At 47.6% G+C, this 14,862-nt stretch overlaps 2 protein-coding genes across 4 annotated transcripts in view; both read left to right on the top strand.

Annotated features, from left to right (window-relative positions):
* Nucleotides 1–3,318, top strand: part of Prune1 (prune exopolyphosphatase 1) — a 31,811-nt gene extending 28,493 nt beyond the window's left edge. For all 3 annotated transcript variants that reach the window (XM_059265851.1, XM_059265852.1, XM_059265853.1), the window contains one exon: nucleotides 1,589–3,318. In XM_059265851.1, coding sequence (XP_059121834.1) covers nucleotides 1,589–2,017 — 429 coding nt within the window. In that variant the 3' untranslated portion in view covers nucleotides 2,018–3,318. The remainder of the gene's footprint in view (nucleotides 1–1,588) is intronic.
* Nucleotides 3,319–7,135: 3,817 nt separating this feature from the next.
* Nucleotides 7,136–14,862, top strand: part of Bnipl (BCL2 interacting protein like) — a 9,205-nt gene continuing 1,478 nt past the window's right edge. Inside the window, 8 exon segments of the mRNA XM_059266590.1 lie at nucleotides 7,136–7,312; nucleotides 8,079–8,174; nucleotides 8,490–8,554; nucleotides 9,438–9,662; nucleotides 13,035–13,138; nucleotides 13,140–13,218; nucleotides 13,772–13,874; nucleotides 14,015–14,146. Of these exon segments, the coding sequence (XP_059122573.1) occupies nucleotides 7,269–7,312; nucleotides 8,079–8,174; nucleotides 8,490–8,554; nucleotides 9,438–9,662; nucleotides 13,035–13,138; nucleotides 13,140–13,218; nucleotides 13,772–13,874; nucleotides 14,015–14,146 (848 nt within the window). The 5' untranslated portion in view covers nucleotides 7,136–7,268.

Below are 14,862 nucleotides of genomic sequence, written 5' to 3'. Positions count from 1 at the left end.
TCTTTGTTTCCTCCCCTGCTGTAGAGGTGGCTGGCACTCGGAGAGAACTAGGTTTTTTGGTTTTGTTTTGTTTTTTGGGTTTTGGGGGTTTTGGTTTGGTTTTTGGTTTTTCAAGACAGGATTTCTCTGTGTAGCTTTGCGCCTTTCCAGGAACTCACTTGGTAGCCCAGGCTGGCCTCGAACTCACAGAGATCGCCTGACTCTGCCTCCTGAGTGCTGGGATTAAAGGCGTGTGCCAGGTTTTACGGTCAGGTAGACACGTTTTTCTGTCTTGGGTTTACCTGCTTGCCCTTTGAGCTAAGCCAGAGGACTCACAGAGTCTGTGACTCAGGGAAGAGTCATCACTGCACACTCTGACGTGGTCATTAGCATAAAGAGTGTTCTGAGGCAGAGTCCAGGTTCAGAACAAGTGGCTCTTACTAGCCATGTTAAGGGGAAGGTACTTTGGTTATAAGAAAGTACCCTTCCACCTTCCGGAACCTAGTCCCTCTCCACCAACCACTCTATATGGTGACAGTAGCAACCCATGTTCTTTGTGCTGTGAGATAGGACCCTTTTTACACTCCGCTCTGCCGTCTCTTCCTTCCCTCCTAATATAAGACATTTGGAACACTACTTTTGGTGACAATCCGGGTTCCAGTGTCAGGGACCTGTTCTATGTAAACATCAATTACCGTCAGTGAATGTAGCAGCTGTCCCAATATAGTGAGGTATTTGTAAACAGCCAGATGGGCGGCATGCTTGGCCTGTCCCCCACCTCACTTTGTTCTGTTTCTTCCTCCTTAGTCCTGTGATCTCTGTGTAGGTGCCAGTCCTGTCCTGGCCAAAGAGAAAGTTCAATCCTTGTAATGGATAGATATACACATGGAACTTGCATTATATCAAGTGCCAGGGATCCTGGGATCTGTTTCACTGTTTCAGGTTCTGCCATTATCCACATGATTTTACTCAAGAAAACCTCTGAGCCACCAAAGGGTGGGAGTGTCTTTGAGTTCAAGGCCACCCTGGTCTACAGAGCAAGTTCCAGGGCAACACAGAGAAACCCTGTCAAAAAAAAAGAGAGAGAGAAAGAGAGAGAGAGAGAGAGAGAGAGAGAAGAAAACCTCTGTGTACTTTGATTTCTTTGTTAATGAAACAAAATATGTCATCTAAATAAATGTTCCAGCCATGCAGGGTGTCTTACAATATCAACTCATAGGAAGCTGAGGCAGGGGGATTACAATGCATTCAAGGCCAGCCTGGGCTACTTAGTAAGTTCCAGGGCTTCACTAAATGTTAAGAGCTTGTGTCAAAAAAAAAACAAAGGCAGTAGGGGGGTCTGGGGATGTAAGTCATCTGGCAGCGTGCTTGCTGGCTTCGTGAGGCCCTGGATTTGATCCCAAGCACCTCAGCTGGGCATGGTGGCACACAGGTAACCTCAGCACTCAGAAGGCAGCAGTGGGTGGATCTCTGTGGTTCCAGGCTAGCCAGGGCTCCATAGTGAGACCCTGTCTCAACAACATGCAAACAAAATACTTTTCACCTCTGTTAGAAACCTTAGCTCTTTACTATGCCATTACGCATCATCCCCTGTTCTTGTCTTCTCTAGATCTGTGGAGTCCTGGAACAGTCCACCTCCCCACCCCTGAAGCTGACCCCTATCCCAAGCATCTCTCCTGACCTCCAGGCCTATCTTCAAGGCAACACCCAGGTCTCTCGGAAGAAATTTCTGCCTGTGCTCCAGGAAGCCCTGTCAGCATATTTTGACTCAACGAAGATGCCTTCAGGGCAGCCTGAGGTAGTGGGTATGTCCAGGGAGCAGGCGGACAAGGAATTGGACAAGGCAGGTAACTCCCTGATTTCTGGACTGAGTCAAGACGAAGAGGACCCTCCGCTGCCCCCCACGCCCATGAACAGCTTGGTGGACGAGTGCCCTCTGGATCAGGGGCTGCCGAAGCTCTCAGCCGAGGCTGTCTTCGAGAAGTGCAGTCAGATCTCCCTGTCCCAGAGTACCAGAGCCTGCCCATCAAATAAGTGACCGTGGGAAGAGGGTGGGGAGGGGTGGAGGGCTGCTTGCCCACCTCAAATGCATGTTTTGAGATGTTCGGTCATTTCACCGCCCTGTCTATTGCTCCAGGATCTAGTGTACTGTCCTCTTAAAACTGGGAGGGAAAGAAGCAGCTGCTGGAGGAATAGCTTTCTGCCTCTCCTGTCCGGTCTCTACCAGTCAGACAAGTTTTATTTAATTTTATTATTTAATCTGCATTGATTTTCCTCTCTTTTCGATGGGTACGATGTGATAAGATGACTGTCCTAGCAGAGCAGGACTAAAGGAATGTAGACCCCATCTAAGTGTCTTTAGAAGGACCGTGAGCAGAGCCAGTATCTGTCATGAATCCAATTAACTACTTGTCTCCATGAATTCACCATTTCATTTTTTTAAAGTTCTTTTTGAGACAGAGACCCATGTAGCCCAGGCTGGCCTTGAACTCCTTGAACGTGTCTGAGGCTAGTCTTGAACTCCTAATCCTCCTGAGTGCTGAAATTGTAGTCACGTATTACCATACCTGGCTAGTCTCTTGTCTTGAACACATGGCTGGATTTCCTTTCTTTGGCTCCTTCTGTCCCAGAGTTACAGAAAGCCCAAAGAGACCCTGGGGATCTGAGGTTCTTGGGGTCACATAGCACCCAGGACAGCTGTAGTACCTCATAGGTACTTTTTGCCAAGAGGGCAGAACTTGATTGGGCCTTAGTGGGTCTGGCAGGTTCTTGTCTATCTTTTTCTGGTTTTGCTCACGTTAAAGAAAGCATAGTGTCTTCTGGTGAGACATTTCACTGTTCTGGTCTCATTTTCCCCATGTAGATGAGGGTTAGGAGTAGATGTTCCCTGGTATTCTGTGACCTGCCTCTCTCTGTCTTCCTTTCCCTCCTCTGCTTCTCTGTGTTTTTCCTTTGTCTTCCCTGGGAGTGCTCAGGGTCACTGGATTGTGTGTGTTTGTGTGTGATTGTGCCAAGGGACTTAGCCTCATGTAGCATGTACAGGGATGTGTTGTGACCCAGCCCCCAGTGACTTGTCGGCATGTGGAGTCTCTCCCTACCCCCTTTTTTCAAACCGGCCTCCTTCCCCGTTCTTACCCCATATAGGTTGCAAACAATATTGAGGAACTGTAGGGTGTGTGGTGGTTCGGGGCAGTCTGACTTCATTTAGGGTATGATGTCTGTAGCCACTGGGAACGTGAAATATTGGTGCCATCACTGAACCAAAGGGATTATGTCCTGTGCCTTTGGTACTTGGTTTTGCATTTTTGTTTTGTATTAAATACTTTCTTCCTGTTTGAAGTCTTGTCTCTTTTTAAAGGAGTAAGCAGGCCTTCCCTCGGATAATGGCTGTACCGCCTCCAGACTCATCTCACCGTCTCCCATGACTGCCTTCTTGACTCAGCCATGAGCTGTCTCCTTCCTCCAACCTTTCCTTGATTCCTGTTCCCAGAGCTTTCCTTCAAATATTCAGTTGTGGCCTCGGTGGGTTTTTTGTTTGTTTGTTTGTTTGTTTGTTTGTTTGTTTGTTTTGGTTTTTTATTTGTTTGTTTATTTTTTTGGTTTGGTTTTTCCAGACAGGGTTTCTCTGTGTAGCTCTGGCTGTCCTGGAACTCACTCTGTAGACCAGGCTGACCTCGAACTCAGAGATCTGCCTACCTCTGCCTTCCTTGTGCTGAGATTAAAGCGTGTGCCACCACCACCTGGCCTGTTTTGTTTCCTTTTTTGAGACAGTCTCCTAAACTGCCCTTGCTTAATCAAATAGCTGAAGCCAACCTCTAATGCATAGTAGTCCTCCTACAGGAGCTCTCCTGCACTGGGATTTCAGATGTGAGATACCTGACTTGTCCCTTCTGTTTCCCTTATGCTGGAAGAGTAGGCCCAAGATAGACTTATAGATAGAGGACTTATAGGTAGAGGACTTATAGATAGAGGACTTATAGTAGGCCCAAGATAGACTTATAGATAGAGGACTTATAGATAGAGGACTTATAGATAGAGGACTTATAGTAGGCCCAAGATAGACTTATAGATAGAGGAATTATAGATAGAGGACTTATAGATAGAGGACTGATCTCCAAAGTATATAAAGAACTCAAGAAACTAGACATCAAAATATTGAACATTCCAATTAAAAAATGGGCTACAGAGCTAAACAGAGAATTCTCAAAAGAAGAATCTCAAATGGCTGAAAGACATTTAAGGAAATGCTCAGCATCCTTAGTCATCAGAGAAATGCAAATCAAAATGACTCTGAGATACCACCTTACACCTGTCAGAATGGCTATGATCAAAAACACTAATGACAGTCTATGTTGGAGAGAATGTGGAGCAAGGGGAACACTCCTCCACTGTTGGTGGGAATGCAAACTTGTACAACCACTGTGGAAATCAATATGGCGGTTCCTCAGAAAATTGGGAATCAATCTACCTCAAGACCCAGCCATACCACCCTTGGGCATATACCCAAGGAATGCTCAATCACACCACAAAGATACATGCTCAGCTATGTTCATAACAGCACTATTTGTAATAGCCAGAACCTGGAAACAACCTAGATGCCCGTCAACTGAAGAATGGATTAAGAAAATGTGGTACATATACACAATGGGGTACTACTCAGCAAAGAAAAACGATGACATCATGAAACTTGCAGGAAAATCGATAGAACTAGAAAATGTTATCCTGAATGAGGTAACCCAGATTCAGAAGGACAAACATGGTATGTACTCACTCATAAGTGGATACTAGATATAAAGCAAAGGACAATCAGTCTGCAACTCACAGATCCAGGGAGGCTATATAGCAGGGGGGACCCTAGGATGACTGTGGCTTATAAGTTTTGGTTTTACCCAATCCCTGGGCAAGCCTCAGTGAAACATTTTACTATTAGGATAAGAGTTTGTACTATATCAAGCTGATGAGAGAAAATGCTGGCCATACTTTCAGGAGGGGAGGCTAAAATCTTTTTAGATTATGGATTAGCCTATAGAAAAAATGTCTGCCGTAAATCAAACAGTGAAAGGGAAGATGAATAGGAATCTCACTTACACAACGTAAATAAAACATAGCTCTCTGAACAGATGAAAAAATAAATGTTTGCCTGCATGAAAATAATAATAATAATAATAATAATAATAATAATAATAATGGTCTTACTATGTAAAAATAAATAAATAAAAATTAAAAACAAAATAGTTCCTAGCTTTGCCTGTACGTGTGTATGGTTCTGGTGACTGAACCTAGGACTTCATGCATGCTGGGCAGGTGTTCTACCACTGACCATTTTTGGTTTTTTTGTTTTGTTTTGTTTTGTTTTGTTTTGTTTTGTTTTGTTTTGTTTGGTTTTTCGAGACAGGGTTTCTCTGTGTAGCTTTGCGCCTTTCCTGGAACTCACTTGGTAGCCCAGGCTGGCCTCGAACTCACAGAGATCCGCCTGGCTCTGCCTCCCGAGTGCTGGGATTAAAGGCGTGCGCCACCACTGCCCGGCTCCACTGACCATTTTTAACTTTTTATTTTGAGACAGAGTCTCACCAAGTTGCCCAGGTTGGATTTGAACTTGCGGTCCTGCCTCAGCCTCCTGAGTAGCTGAGATTACAGGCCTTCACCAGGACTGGCTTTAAAAGCTATCTACTGGGGTTGCGAGACGATGTGGACAAAGGCACCCAGTGCCAAGATGACCAACTGAAGTTGACCCCTAGGTGGAAGGAGAGTGCCAGTTCTCACAAGATGTCACACACACACACACATTTTAAGGGCTGGAGAGATGGCTCAGTGGTTAAGAGCACTGGCTGCTCTTCTGGAGGACCCAGGTTTTTATTTCCCAGAACTGACAGGGCTCACAACTACCTGTAACTCTAGTCCCAAGAGATCTAACACCTTTTTCTTTTTTTTTTCTTTTTTTTTCTTTTTTTTTTTTTTTAAGATTTATTTATTAATTATGTATACAATGTTCTGCCTGCGTGTACACCTGCAAGACAGAAGAGGGCACCAGATCTCATTACAGATGGTTGTGAGCCACCATGTGGTTGCTGGGAATTGAACTCAGGACCTCTGGAAGAGCAGTCAGTGCTCTTAACCACTGAGCCATCTCTCCAGCCCCTAACACCTTTTTCTATCTTCCAAGGGCACCGGGTACTCACCCATACACGCAGGCAATACACTCAGGCCCATAAAATTAAAAACAAAAACAAAACCTGTTTTAAGCTCCCAGGGCTAGAGAGATGTCTCAACAGTTCAGTGCTTTCTCCTCGGTCATGAAGCCTGGAGTTCAGATCCCAGCACCCTGTAACAAGACAGGCATCTCTACAAAGGCCTATACCCCCAGCCTGTCTCCAAGAGAGACAGGAACATTGCGGTTGGATTCCAGCCTAACCAATGCAAGAGCCAGGATCCAGGTGTAGAGAGAGACCTTGTCTCAAAGACAATGATAGAGGAGGACACCCTCTCCTGGCCTCCTCATCCATGTGTGGCTCCATACACACACTCATACACTCACATACATACAATAAATAATATTTTAAAAATAAGTAAGACCTAGCTCCTAATAGGAACCGGGGCAGAAAGATCACCCACACATTCCACATCAAATGTAAGACACTGAAAAATAAAATAAAGGGTTGGGGAGCTGGCTTAATGGAGAGGCACTTATTCAAGCAAGAGGAGCCATGTTTGGATCCCCAGAACATGCAAAGGCTGGGCAGGTAGGGGACATCCACCTGTAACCCAGGCTCTCTGGGAATTCCTGGAGTTAAGCTGGCTAGCTAAAACAAGAAGAATTAGTGAGCTATGGGTTCAATTGAGAGACCTTGCCTCAGATTTCCTGAGGAAGATATCCAACGTTAGCTTCAGGCTTTCCCAGAATGCACACACTCAGACACACACACACACACACACACACACACACACACACACAATTATCTTTTAGCGCCCCCCCCCCCCTTTAAAAGGGCAAAACAAAGGACTTCCAGGTTTTAGAGAATCTGATTGAAGAACAAATCACCACCCTAGAAATCTCACTCTCCACCCGAAAGCCCGCCCCCACACGAGAGGCTGGGCTTTTGGGCAAACCTGCTTCTTGGGAGGGGAGGTGGCAAAACCTGTTTGAAGATGAGGTTACCTCCCTTCCACACCTCCTGCCTCCTCAGAGGCAAGAGCAGCAGTGAGACAGAAAAGGAAGGAGAGGTGGGGGCTGGGACCACAGCCTCCCACCCTTCGCAAAGTGTCCAAAGAACACAGGACGGCTCGTGAAGATGGGAACTATACAAGAAACAGGAAAAAAGACATTGGAAGTAGGGTAAGTAAGGGCTTGGCCTGACTGGAGACAGAGAGAGGGCGTTTCCTACCACCCAGCCTTCCCGGGTTCCTCAAAGAAGAGCATGAAGAGAAGGACTTTGCAGAGCAGGGACAGGGTGGTTTGGGGCAGGAAATTAATACAGTATGGAACCAATTCCACAGTTTAAAGTTCCTATCTTCTATCAGATAGACCACCTTCTCTCTCTCTCTCTCTCTCTCTCTCTCTCTCTCTCTCTCTCTCTCTCTCTCTCTCTCTCTCTCTCTCTCTCTCCTTAATCTAACCCCTACCCTCTCTTAGAATGGCCATTAGGAAATCTGGCCCAGAACCAAATTTATAGCCCGGTTCTGCTACCCAGTGAACCTCTCCTTCCTCCCTCTTCCCTGTGCCGTGTTTTCCCAGCACAGTGGAGGAAAGACAGGGCCGACTAAGTGTCATCTGCTACCGCCTTGTTCACGGTTAACTGGGCAGGTCCGTCTGGGTTCCGGCCAGCTGTGATGGTGTGGGCTGCCTTCCGCTCCTATACTGTAGGTGAAGCCACTAACATAGAGGCAAAGGGATTACCTGATGGCCCTTCCCTTCTGCCAAGTGCAGCAGCGGCCAAGCTGTTGCAGTCAAGTAGAAAAGGTAGACTATCTGTAGACATAGATAAGTGCCCTCTGGGACGTGTTCTTCACGCTGGCGTCTGCCTCCGACTGTCTGGCTCCCTCAGGACACTGTTTATATTGTCTCATGAGCTTTTCTTCTGGGGGGGGTGGGCTGACATCAGGGCTGGGGAGAAGGCAGGAGCTGCAGAGCCAGGAGCCGCCCTGAGACTTGGAGAGCTGGTGCTGAGGGAAGAATGGCAAGATGAAGAGTTTCCTAGGTAAGGCTCAGAGCCGTTTGCCCTGCCCGTGGCTCTTCCAGAGGACCCGGGTTTGAGTCTCAGAACCACATGGTGACCCACTACCATCCTTTACTCCAGTCTCAAGGGATCGGACACCTTCTTCTGGGCTCCAAGGGCAGCGGGCACACATATGGTGCATGGATAAACGTAGGCAAAACACATAAACACAAAAACAACAAAATCTTCAGGGGAGGGGAAAGAGACCGGAGAGGAAACAGTTATGGTGGAGGGAGAAAACGGGGCTTCCTGGCTGGGGGCGTGTGTCTAAGTACCTGTTTAATCCCTACCCTCTAGATTGCTTCCTGAGGAGGCTAGCCCGTCCGGAGATCCCGAAGACCCTCACAGAGACTCACAGGCAGGTAGGGAGAGGAAAGTGGAGCTAGCCCTCGAGTCTGAGTCTACTGGGGATGTCTTTCAGGCAGGGGTCCTCACTGTGGCTTCTGTCCCTCAGTCCACTCTCTCCATCTCCATTTGCCCTATGTCACTTCCCTGTCTCAGAAGTCACAGGAATTATCTCCTTTAAATTTTTATTTTAGGTAGTTTTTGTTACTGTTGTTGCCTGCGTTTTTTGTTTGTTGGTTTGAAACGGTGTCTCCCTATGTAACCCTGGCTGGCCTGGAACTCACAGAAATTTGCCTGTCTCTGCCTTACAAGTGCTGGGATTAAAGGCATCTGCCACCACTGGCCCATGACTGAGGTATCTTTTGACAGTCTCAACTCTATAGCCCAGGCTGGCCTAGAACTCATATGTAGTCTGAATTGGCCTCAAACTTGCAGTCATCAGGGCCGGAGAGATGGCTCAGCAGTTAAGAATACTGGCTGCTCTTCTGTTTGATTCCCAGAATCCACACGGTGACTCACAACCATCCTTAACTCTAGTCCCAGGGGATCTGACACCCACTTGCGGGCTCTGAGAGCACCAGGGACACATGCAGTATACCGGCAAACATGCATGAGAAGTACCCATACTCATAGAAAGAAACAAACGAGCAGACAAAGCTTGCGGCTATCCTCCTGCCTCTGGCTCCCAAATGCTGAAACTGCAGATATGAGCCCCTAAGCCTGGTTTCACGACTTGTTCGTTTGTTTTGGTAGTCCAGGCTGACTTTGATCCTCTTGTCTCTTCCTTTGTAGTGTTGGGATCACAGGCATTTGGCTCCCTTCCACAAGGGATGCCGAGTCACCATCAGATCACACGGTTTTTCCATTTGGGTATTTTCCCCTCCTATCTTCCAACCACAGGTACCCCCAGCACCCTGGCCCTGTGTGGCCAGCGCCCTATGCGAAAACGTCTTTCTGCCCCAGAACTGCAGCTGAATCTGACTGAGGGAGCAGGGGACACCGGAGCTTCTCCCGCCCACTCGGAATCTTCCTCTTCCGGTGGCAGCTTGGACCTGGAGGTGGATGAACTGGAGACGCCTTCAGACTCTGAGCAGCTGGACAGTGGACATGAATTTGAATGGGAAGGTGGGAGCAAACCCAAGGATGAGGCTCATAAAACAGAGGCTGATAGAAAATGCAAGCTCGGGTGGACGGATGGAATGGGGTGTTAGGGTAATCAGGGGAGGCGAAAGTGTTGACTCAGTGGTTAAGAGCACTGGTTGCTCTTCCAGAGGACCTGAGTTCGATTCCCAGCATCCACATGACAGCTGTCTGTAACTACAGTCCCAGGGAATCTGATGTCCTCTTCTGACCTTCAAAGGCACCAGGCATGCATGTGGTACGCATACATACATGCAGATAAAACACCCATACACATAAAGTAATACATGAAAAATTAAAGGGCAGATGATATAGTAACTGAGAGGAGAGAGCAGAGGCATTGATTTCCCTCAGGAAGGGGAAGGAACAGCTTAGAGGGACTGGGAGACCAGCCAGGGGCTGGGAGGGGAGACTGAGAAAAAGACCGAAGCTTGACATGTGGCGCACGCCTTTAATCTCAGCACTGGGAGGCAGAGGCAGGCCGATCTCTGAGAGTTCGAGGCCAGTCTGGGATACAGAGTGGGACCTTGTCTCAAAAATCAATAAAAAAGCAAACAGGCCAGGCGGCGGCGCGGCGGCGGCGGCGGCGGCGTTGGTGGCGCACACCTTTAATCCAGCACTCAGGAGGCAGAGGCAGATGAATCTCTGTGAGTTCGAGGCCAGCCTGGCCTGCAAAGCATGTTTCACGGCAGCCAGAGGTGTTACACAGAGAAAGCCTGTCAAAAAAAAAAAAAAAAAAAAAAAAAAAAGCCTGTTCCATGCTTTCCTGAACTAGGACTGAATTCTTAATAGTGTGTTTGGGACAGGGTCTCTTTTGTAACCCAGGCTGGTCTCAAACTCAAGATCCTTCTTGTCTTGACCTCTCAAGTGCTGGGACTACAGCCACCAGATGCCACCTGACAGGCGTGAGGTTATGAGGGCAAAAAGCTGGGGTGGGGAGGCTGCACTGCTGTGGGCCAGCTCTAAGGCTAAGGTGGGAAGATTGTCAGGAGTCGGGACAGTCTAGGCTACAAAAGGAAGCTTGTCTCCTACATGAACTAAATAAACAAATAGAAACACGGGTGCTCTGCTCTCAGGAAATAGTGTTTAGTAGAAATAACTGCCTATAAATAATTGCAGCTGAGGGTCGGGCCCTCTCTGTGTGGATGTTAGGGATTTTGAGGAGACTCTGAATCAGGGTGTGAACTCTAAGGGTCATGTACATCAGGGTTAGAGAGGGGGGTGTTCTAGGTAGATGGAGCAGGTCAGGCATGGCACACTGGGGAATCAAAGCACAAACCCTGACTAGACATGAAGGCCTGGGAGGCAGAGGAAGAGTATGAAAAGTTAGTGGTGGGTTAGGCTGGCAGAGTTGGGGTCCTGGGTGGCCACTGTGCTAAGGGGTGTTGACTTCTGTAGACTAGACAATGAGGAATAATAAAAAGTATTAATCATGGGATGTCTGGTCACATTAATGGCTATAGACTGAAAACAACTTGGCCTGATACCTCCTCCTTGCCCCACAAGCATGAGGACCTGAGTTAGATCCCCACAACCCATGTTTTAAAAAGCCAGAGCTGGACGTGGTTGCTATCACATATTTCTTTTTTTTTTTTTTTTCCCAAGACAGGTTTTCTCTGTGTAGCCCTGGCTGTCCTGGAACTTGCTCTGTAGACCAGGCTGGTCTTGAACAATTCCACCTGCCTCTGCCTCCCACTGCTGGGATTAAAGGTGTGAGCTGCCACCACTGCACAGCTGTTGACACAATTCTTTTTTTTTTTAAGATATATTTATTTATTATGTATATAGTATTCTGCCTACACACCAGAAGAGGGCACCAGATCAAATTACAGATGGTTGTGAGCCACCATGTGGGGTGCTGGAAATTGAATGAACTCAGAATCTCAGGAAGAGTGGCCAGTGCTCTTAACCTCTGAGCCATCTCTCCAGCCCTGTTGACACAATTCTTTAATCCCAACACTCAGGAGGCAGACATAGGCAGATCGCTGTGAGTTCAAGGCCAGCCTGATCTACATATTGAGTTTCAGGACAGCCAAGGATAAATAGAAACATCCTGTCTCCAAAAAAACCAACACACACACACACACACACACAACTAACAATAACAACAACAAAAAAACAAACAAACAAAAATGATTAACCAAGAAAACTATAGCCTCTTAATACATAATGAGTTTGAGGCCAGCCTCGGCAACAAACAGAGTGAGTTTCAGGGCAGCCAGAGCTACAGAGTAAAACCTGTCTCAAAAAGAGAAGAAAGAAAGAAAGAAAGAAAGAAAGAAAGAAAGAAGAAAGAAAGAAAGAAAGAAAGAGAAAGAAAAGAAAGAAAGAAGAAGAAGGGAAGGAAGGAAGGAAGGAAGGAAGGAAGGAAGAAGGAAGAAAGAAAGAAAGAAAGAAAGAAGAAAGAAAGAAAGAAAGAAAGAAAGAAAGAAAGAAGGGAAGGAGGAAGGAAGGAAGGAAGGAGGAAGGAAGGAAGGAAGGAAGGAAGGAAGGATGGAAGAAGGAAGGAAGAAGAGAAGAAGTGTGTAAGTTGGATGCTATGAAGCACACTCGTAATCGCAGCTACTGGGGAGGCTAGGGTGGGAGGATTGATTGTAGTTCAATCCCTACATGGAATACATATTGAGACTAAAAAAAAAAGAGGTATGGGAATGTAGTTTAGTTCTTGCCTATCATGCACAGAGTGCTGGGTTTGATCCCTAGTAGAAACCGTACATGGTTTGTGCACATCTGTAATCCCCAGGGCTGAAGGGAGAGACAGAAGTTTAAGGTTATCATCGGTTACATAGTGAGTTGAGGACCAGTCCAGGCAGCTTGAGACTGAGAAGAGAGAGAGGGAGAGAGAGGAAAGAGCATCCTAAGGGTACAGGGAAGGCTAAGGAGGGGTAGAAGAAAGACACAAAGAGTTGAGTTAGTTGGATAAACTGAGAGCCAATTAAAATATTGAAACATGAGAGATTAAGTAGTAAATTCAGCAAGATGTAGTAGTGGGTACCTGTAATCATAGCACTCAGACCCGGGCGGTTGGTGGCGCACACCTTTAATCCCAGCACTCGGGAGGCAGAGGCAGGTGGATCTCTGTGAGCTCGAGGCCAGCCTGGTCTATATAGTGACTTCCAGCGAAAGGCTCCAAAGCTACGTAAAGAAACCCTGTCCAAAAAAATAAATAATAAAAAAAAAATCCTAGCACTCAGGAAGCTGAGGCAGAAGGATCATGAGTTGGAGACTAGCCTGAGCCACACGGTGAAGACCTTCTCTCAGAAACTCAACAAACAAACACACACTGAGGAGGAAACTCTAGCCATCCAGGAGAATTACAAGAAATCTGCCTTGTGCACTCCCCCACCTGCGTTTTAGATGACTTGCCTCGAGCAGAAGGCCTGGGGGCCAGCGAGGCAGCTGAAAGGCTGGGCCGGGGTTTTGTGTGGGACGTGGCTGGAGAAGACGGTCATCGCTGGAGGGGTGTTCCGAACAGGACAGCGAGAGCAGCGAGTGGACATGACCATCATCGAGCCCTATAAGAGAGTGCTGTCTCATGGAGGTAAGGGCAAAGGCAAGACAAGGACGCAAGCTATGCTGGGCCAGGGAGTAAAGGTGCTTGCTGTGCGCGCCTGGCAACCTGAGTCTCATCCCCAGAGCCGCCGTGGAGAGGTGCAAGGAGGGAACTAACCCCGTAAAAAGTTGTCCTCTGACCCGCACACGGACCCATACATGCGCATACACAGTAATAATAAATGAGAACAGCAGCTACAGCTGCAGTTCTGCTGCCTCAGCAGGTGAGAGCTCCTGCTGCGCCTGCAAAGCACCTGGGCTCGCTTCCCAGCAATCACATGACAGCTCACAACTGTCGGGAACTCCCAGGTCCAGGTGATCTCACAAGCTCCTCTCCTCCCCCACGGTGCACACACATACACAAAATGTAAAGAACCACACACCCCACAGAAAAACCTCTTAGCTCACGTGCCTTAGCTGGAGACTCAGTTGTTAGATTATCATCCCTCCTGTGACTTCCAAAGACCCTCAGTATCCCTCATCTTAAACAGAAGTACTGTCTATTTACAGATTGAGTGAATTCTCCTTGTATTGGTCCCCAGGTTACCATGGTGATGGCCTCAATGCTGTCATCCTCTTTGCTTCCTGCTATCTACCCCGAAGCAGCATTCCCAACTACACCTATGTCATGGAACACTTATTCAGGTGAGGCGGAAACCTGAACGGGCTTGTAAAGGGGGCCAAGGGAAGGGGGTGGGAAAGACCCCTGTCCAAAATCAATAGCTGCCTGGAGAAGCTCTATAAAAACACACAGCACATACCTTCCCTAAAATGTTGTTCCCCAGGTATATGGTGGGAACTTTGGAGCTGCTGGTAGCTGAAAATTATCTGCTTGTTCACTTGAGCGGAGGCACAAGCAGGGCCCAAGTGCCGCCTCTGAGCTGGATACGCCAGTGTTACCGCACCTTGGATAGGAGGTGAGATCCCGGGCACGAGGGGGGACGCAGCTCTCCACTGTGTCTTCCCACTTTTCCTCTGGTTTCCGTTTGTCCCTTTGTTGTTCCCTTTTTTCCTTTTCTGAGAATGACTTGCTGTGTGGTGCTTGTTGTCCTCAAATTCAAGGTCCCCCTTGCCCCACCCAGCCTCTCGAGGAGTCACCGGCCTGAGTCACCATGCCTGACTCCCTTCTTCCTGCTGCATCTCTTTAGAAGTGTCTCCTGTTGTATCCTGCAGAGTCAGGGACGTCTGGCCCTTAGGACTTAGTCGCTACACTTTGGACAGGTCCCTTAGCTTTCCTGCTCAGGTTCCTTGTGAATCCCCCGGCGTGTGGCTGGTGACAGAGTCACTTCCCCCCCTCCCCGAGTCTTACCACTTCCTTTCCACACCTCCACTGCTTTCTCTCCTTCTTCCTTCGTCCCTGATGTGTGAACGCCCCCCACATCGCGTTCCTTTTTCTCCTTTGTTTCCCTCGTCATTTAGTTTATTTCATTATTTATTTTTGTTTTTGGTTTTTCAAGACAGGCTTTCTCTGTATAACAGTCCTGGTTGTCCTGAAACTCGCTCTGCTAGACTAGGCTTGGCCTCAAACTCACAGAGATCTGCCTGCCTCTGACTTCTTTGGGACTAAAGCGTACGCCACCACCGCCCGGCGCATTATTTTTTTTCAATTGGAGACAGGGTCTCATTTAATCCA

The sequence above is a fragment of the Peromyscus eremicus genome, chromosome 6 (genome assembly GCF_949786415.1).
Source record: "Peromyscus eremicus chromosome 6, PerEre_H2_v1, whole genome shotgun sequence".
Lineage (NCBI taxonomy): Eukaryota > Metazoa > Chordata > Mammalia > Rodentia > Cricetidae > Peromyscus > Peromyscus eremicus.
This window is presented reverse-complemented; position numbering and strand designations above follow the sequence as displayed.